This window comes from Lactuca virosa, chromosome 8, assembly GCF_052849685.1.
Source record: "Lactuca virosa cultivar CGN04683 chromosome 8, Lactuca_virosa_CGN04683_v6, whole genome shotgun sequence".
Classification (NCBI taxonomy): Eukaryota; Viridiplantae; Streptophyta; class Magnoliopsida; order Asterales; family Asteraceae; genus Lactuca; species Lactuca virosa.
In genome coordinates this window covers 385,838,192-385,844,835 of record NC_136433.1, presented here as the reverse complement: position 1 = coordinate 385,844,835, position 6,644 = coordinate 385,838,192, and the positions used below count along the sequence as shown (strand labels likewise).

General features: G+C 33.4%; 1 protein-coding gene across 1 annotated transcript; it reads right to left on the bottom strand.

The window, feature by feature from the left end:
- Positions 1-366: 366 nt before the first annotated feature.
- LOC145129427 (pectinesterase-like) lies at positions 367-4,380 on the bottom strand. The gene is made up of 2 exons (XM_079064122.1): positions 3,286-4,380; positions 367-1,331 (listed from the first exon to the last, which is right to left on the bottom strand). Exons 1-2 carry the CDS (start codon positions 4,364-4,366, stop codon positions 616-618), a joined length of 1,797 nt encoding a protein of 598 aa, XP_078920248.1. The 5' UTR covers positions 4,367-4,380; the 3' UTR covers positions 367-615.
- Between the last annotated feature and the right edge of the window lie 2,264 nt (positions 4,381-6,644).

The following is a 6,644-nucleotide window of genomic DNA, read 5'->3' as shown; positions in this document are numbered from 1 at the left end:
TATAGGAGTGTAGGTGGTATTTGTAAATGAGATGAGTGGATGTCCTCTCCCTTCATTTCCTTGTAATTCTTATACATTGTTTTGTTCCTGTTTGGTCCCTTGCTTGCTTCTTGCTAGTTTGGGTACCTTTCAATATAATTGTCGTTTCCAAAAAAAAACCACTCCCACACCAAAGACTTTATTTACCTTTGTGAGATTGACTTTTATCGCGAAAGAAATAAAGAAATATCGTTTGCATACAAAAAAATGGGACAATGATGGGCCATTACTAATTTTTACCATAAATTAAATTAGTTTACAAAATTGATGTTGAATGGTCTTTAAACATCCAGAACCAATTTTAGACCTTCTAACCAATGATCATGATTTCAAAAAAGTTGGCACTTTGATAAAAGCAGCAAAGAGTTTCTTCGCAATTCTGAAATAATAAATTATTGCAACAATTTCAAGGAAATACAATTCTTGTCATCTATCTGATACCCCAAAATGGAGCACAATCGCTAAAAAGTTTTACCTAAACAAGCTTCGATTGCAAGTGCCACATCTCGGAATTCATGGCTGCCGAGCAGCCACCAAACAAGTTCTCCTGGAGACGCGATCAATATAAGAGAAGAGTCAAATCAAAACGGTTAAATTCTGTTGAAGATCAAGATAATATGGAACACCAGTATCATTCAACCATTCGCCTCCCTGAATAAAGTTGCCGACAGTAAATTGGCTCGCCTCCGTCGTATTCAAGATCGGTTTGTATCCCGGCCAAGTAACCCTAGCGCTTGTATTCGAACCAGGTCCTCTGTTCGTGTACTCGCCATAGTAAAGCGTACTCAATGCAAAATTACCATCCCACTCCAACCAACCCGCCGGATCTATCAAATCTCCGATATACGACCGCAAAATCACGGTCCTCGAGTACTCCTTCCACGGTCTCCCAAGGTAGGATTTGAACATCGACTGGTTAGGGATCAGCTCTGATCCGGCAGCGATTTTGCATTCCAATATCGAGATACCGGTGTTTTGATTCGGGTCGTCTCTACCTTGCGCGGTGAAGATGTTCTTCTGCTTTGGATCGGGTTGCCGGGCGTAGAAGTTAGATTTCTGGAAAACGACGGCGGCGTTGCCGAAGACGAAATCGACGGTGCCGTAGACGTCGCATTCCCGGTAGAACTGCCGGAGAGAGTGAACGTAGAGGGTGTCTTGGTAGGCTACGAAGCTGCACTGGTAGAATACGGAGAAGTCGGACCCACTTCTCAATGCCACTGCTTGGTGTTTGCTGGGGCCCGCATAGTTTTCAAATGTTATCCCCTTCGCTATAAAATTTGCACCTACTGCAACTGTAATTGAATACAAATTTATTAGAAAAATAATATTTATATTTGTAACAAAAAGGTTTTTTATCAGATATTTGGAAGCACTTTTTCATTTTTTTTCTAAATTTTAATAAGCAAGTATTCATTTATTAAGGTGTTTGATTAATGATTAAGTATATGATTGTGAAATAAAGTCAAATAAGCTTCAAATAATTGCTTCATTTTATGATAATAAATTTGGAATTTTTCTAATATAGGCCCTAAAGCCATACATAAGAACTATTAATTATGGAAAATATTACCATAATTAAATATGAAATGCATTAATTATAAAGAATATTTTCTATAACTAATAAATTTCATATTTAATTATGATAATATTCTCCAAAATGTATAGTTCAATTAATGTTTCTTATATGTTCTCTTACGTCACATGTTAGAAAACCCAATAAAATTTTATTATATATACAAATTGGTCTTTAGCTTAACGATATTAGAAGTTGACGCATATAGACAAAATAGTGTAGTTTTAAGGTTCTATTTGACAAAAAAAAAATCATTTATTGTAATTTAATGTTTCCTAAATCGAAAAATAATTTATCTTAGTTGATACTTTATAATCTAGTTTATTGATAAACAAGTATATAAATTAAAAACTAGTTTTTAAGACAAATATTTAGAAATAAAGTATTTGGTGCGTTTATAAATAAATAAAAGTTATAAATGGTAAGAGATGCCATTGATAATCACTTTTATATTGAAAATATATTTTTATATTTAAAAAATACAAACCTATGAAAAATATATTTATTGATTATTAGAAGATGTTTTTTAGGGTATGAAGTTATAGTTTACGTAGGTGCATTTACATGAAAGTGGGACCCTTTTATTATAAAATGAAGACACCGACAAAGCATTGGCATTTCCGTGACCAACGGCCCAACCATCTGCCAGTTCTGTGGATCGAAGCTTAAATTAAGCTTCAATAATATATAAAAAAAGTCCTTAGTTGTCAGTCCAGCATTGGATTGACTTGCTTTTCTTTTTCTCACGTTAATTTTATGTAGATACGCTTACTAAATCTTTCATATGTTTTTTTTATTAAATCTTAATTAATTATATAAATTTCTATTTTGGGTTTTAACATTTATTACAGAGTATAAATACGTTTTTTTCACTTTTATTGATATTTTAGGTAGTAGATCTGTAGATGTCAAATCGTTAACTAGGTCGTGTTTTTAGTTGTGCCAAAGACACGTAATATTTAAAATTATTTATTTAAGTAATCATCATAAAATATTAGTTCTAAAAGTTCGAGTCAATATTTAGTTCTTACATGTATTATTAGTCAACACTACGATATATTATAAAAAATCACATATTTAAATCTAAACTAAATGGAGTTGGATCGATTCTTTATACTAATCCCATTGTTAACATACGGTTTTTGTTCAACATAACTATGATTCAAAATTTAATCGTAATGATTATGTGTTAAATGTTTATTGTTACCAAAATGTTGGGATGTTCTTGTGAACTTAACTAAATATGGAAATAATAACAACAACGTGTTATATCCATCCATATTGGAGTTCGATTCATGCACAAAACAAATCAGCAATGACGCAAACTTACATCAAATATACTAAATTTAAAATTTAAATCTATTTGAATAGTTAATAAGATAAAAGATTAATGACTTCTTATATGTTTTTACCAATTTATGTTATAAAATGCATTTCCTATCAAGTAAGTGAGTAACACATAAATTAATAAATTTCTTATAACAGATCACAAAAATTACTTACTGGTAATGCACTTTGGTATTTATTTTGATAAAATCATATACTTAATTGCAAAACAAACTAGTTTTGTTAGATTCTTGTTATAGGATGCAATTTAGCTTGATAAGTTATTAATGTCCCACTTTATGCTTCCAAATTTTATATGCGATGTATGAAAGAGTAGTAGTACTTACTCACGGTGGCTGATCGGAAAGTAGTCCAGCCATCGACAACGTTCCGGTTGCCTTTGATAAGCGTTTTTCCGATCCCGTCGCCGACGAACATCACCTTTGATTTCTTGTTAATCACCTCCACGTACTCGTAATACGCCCCTGCTTTAATATATATCACGAACCTCGTCGCACTTGAGTTCGGCGCCGCATTCAAAGCTTCACCGATGGTTGTGAAGTTTCCACTTCCGTCCTGAGCCACCACCAAATTGTACGCCGTCTCATTCACCGTTGTTTGTAACAGCCGTCTGTCGCTCCTTTTCACCCACTGTGGGAACCCACCGGACATCTTTCCATACTCCGACTTCCCTTTCGACGTGCCGTTTATTTTCTTCAACAACGCAAGTGAGTTACTCACCTGACGAGAAATCCCTTTCAACGCCTTACGGAAATGTCGGCTTATTTTAACCTCCGATTTGCTGCCGGAGAACCCGTCGAGACATGTCTCCTGATTCGTCATGGCGGCGCTGAGCAGCGTTCGGAGATCATTGTATTTATCGGAAGATGATTTCGACAGGTCGGAGACGGCGGATTTGAGCTGGGAGACAGTTTCCAGAAACAGCGTGTGACAATCCTCGAGAGCGCGGATCTCGAGAACAGTGAGATGAGGAAGCTTCCGGCGAATGTTGGTGACATTGAAGTCGGTGGAGCGTACGTCGGAGATAGTCTCGTTGACGGTGGCGGAGATAATCTCCGGTAGCGACCTAGAGGTGAGATCTGGTACGATTCTTGTGAGCGTGGAGATACAGAGGTCGTGGTAAAGTGCACCGGCGCATTGTAATTCTGCGTTTTGAGTTTGTAGTCGTTTGTGAATGTGCAAATGTGAAGTGGGTCTTTTCGTAAATAATGAAAGTGAAGGGTGGTGATTTGTAAGTGTAAGGAAAGAAAAAACGGATAGTGCAAGTAAGAGGAGGGCTGACATTGGCAAAACGAGCATCGTCAAACGATGGCGTTTAAGTGTTTGGGAAGTGAGGTTGGTATGCATGGTGGTGGAAGTGGAAGGTACTGTAAATGCGAAGTGGGACAAGACACGGATCGGAGACATCAGACATTGTGGGATATATAAGTCTAAGATAAGAGAGAGGGGGGGGGGGGGGGGGGGGGGGGGGGGTCTTCTCTTTTTTGGAGTAAGGTCTTAAATTGCACTATCTTATTATACTCAAATTGCATTAGGTTTTTAACGTATATTATACATACAGTTATAACTTTATATAATTAAAAATCCCTTAAACTTGTTAATAAACACAAATACTTTTAAGTATATTATACCTACATTTATATTTTTTTTATAAGAATGTTTTTAATTTAGCCAGTACTAATTGAATTAGTCAAACGAATTTAGTTGGGTTCCTTTGTAAAAGTACCATTATAATTGGGATGAACATGTATAGTTGGCCGATAAGTTTGTAGAATTACCAAAGTATGCGCTAATATAACTTCTAAGTTCTAACCCGTTTATTTTACCAAATTTTATAGATAAAATAAAAAAATATATAATTAAACCTTCTTAAAAGTGTCAATGTCATGCAATATCAACAAAACATTGATCTATTATAAAATTCACTCACTATTAATTGATTAATTGATGGTTGTTAATTAGGATATTTTGGTAACTTTTGAAATTTAGCTTTTACCAAAAAAAGTTGAACTAGAAAAAATGTACATTATTATTTTATTTTTAAGAAAAAAAACTCATAATTCTCAAGATAGTTCAAGTAAGTTTTGAGAGGTTTTAAGAAAGCTTTTTACTTTTATGTTTTTGATAATTATACAATTTTCTAAAGCTTACAAAAAGTTGCCCAATAATTCTATACAAGTAAATGTTACAACTTACATTTAATAATTAGTTTTGTTAAACATTCCTTAAATCTAGTTACTAAATCATATATATTTAAAAATAATAATAATAATAATAAACACTTGAATTTAAGTTATCATGTTAACACAAGGAGATTACGATTTTAAGTTATCGTATTGATATAATTAAAGACGTAATATGCAAAATCTAACGTGGCTTTAATAAGTTGCATGTGATCGTTTTGATAATCTTAGTGAATATAATATTTATTTAGAAGATGGTATGTTACGATATTAGTTATCTAAAGTTTTGTTTCAAACATAAAAGTATATAATTTATTTAGAATAATTGAAGACGCGTTGAGATGGGGGAGGTTAGACCTGGTCCGCTTCATTTATTTTTTTTATTGGTTAAAACAATGTCTAGTTGCTATTTTTCATAATTATGATTATTTTTTAATATTTACGGACACCAAAATTTAATTGGGTCAGTCTGCACATTTTAGCAATCATTTTTTATTCAGCAAAACGGTAACTTAAATAATAATATTTATATGAGAAAAAAAATTATTTCAAAACACCAAGAACGGGGAAATGGTACGTGTAAGGTCATGATGGTTTGTTTTTTGGAATTTTTTGTGATAGTTTTTGCGACTCAATACCAAGAAAATCAGCAAACTATCGATTGGAATCGAAGTGAATCGGAATCGATTGGGAATCGGATATGTAATTCAATTCAATTCTTGGTTCCTTCATAGTTCATATCCTTAAATTTGGTTCTGGTTTGATTCGGTCCGGTTCTGGACCCTATCAATTAGTTATGGCATAACGAAATAGTAAAATACCAATTAGAGTTCACCTGAACAGAAACCGATTAGAAACCGAATATATAATTCAGTTCGGTCATTGCTTCTCTTACATCTATAAATTCGGTTCTCAGTTTCTCAATTCCAGTTTGGTTCTGAAACCAAGCCCATCCTACCAAAAAACAATTATAGTTATTATTTTTAACATAAAACTATCAATAATTAAAATGAAAAAAAAATATAAATAATTATGATCTTTATTGAATTCGGCTAATTTAATTTTAATGAACATGTCAAACGATACATTTGTGTATGTATTTAGCTCAGTCCAATATTTTATAACCTATAGTTATTCTCGGCCCATGGCATGGATCGTATTGTATGTATTGTGTACATATTTCCATTGTCAAGATTAATAAAATATATCTTTTAACATGGTATCAATTAATTATTTTCTATCTACTTTCACAAAAACTCCCCACTTTTATTTCCTTCACATGTGTATCCTTCTTTGGTCTCCCCTTCTAGTCGTTGATGCATTCTCTTGTAACCCTACCATAGTCGATAGTGATCCCATACTTCCATCACACAAATTCTTTGCCATCACAAACATTAAGTTGCATCTTCCCCTCCTCCCTAAACCTCGAATGACTTAATTACGATGATTGGAGGGAACTGTTACTTCCAACTACATTAGATAAGATGTAGGATATTATATTG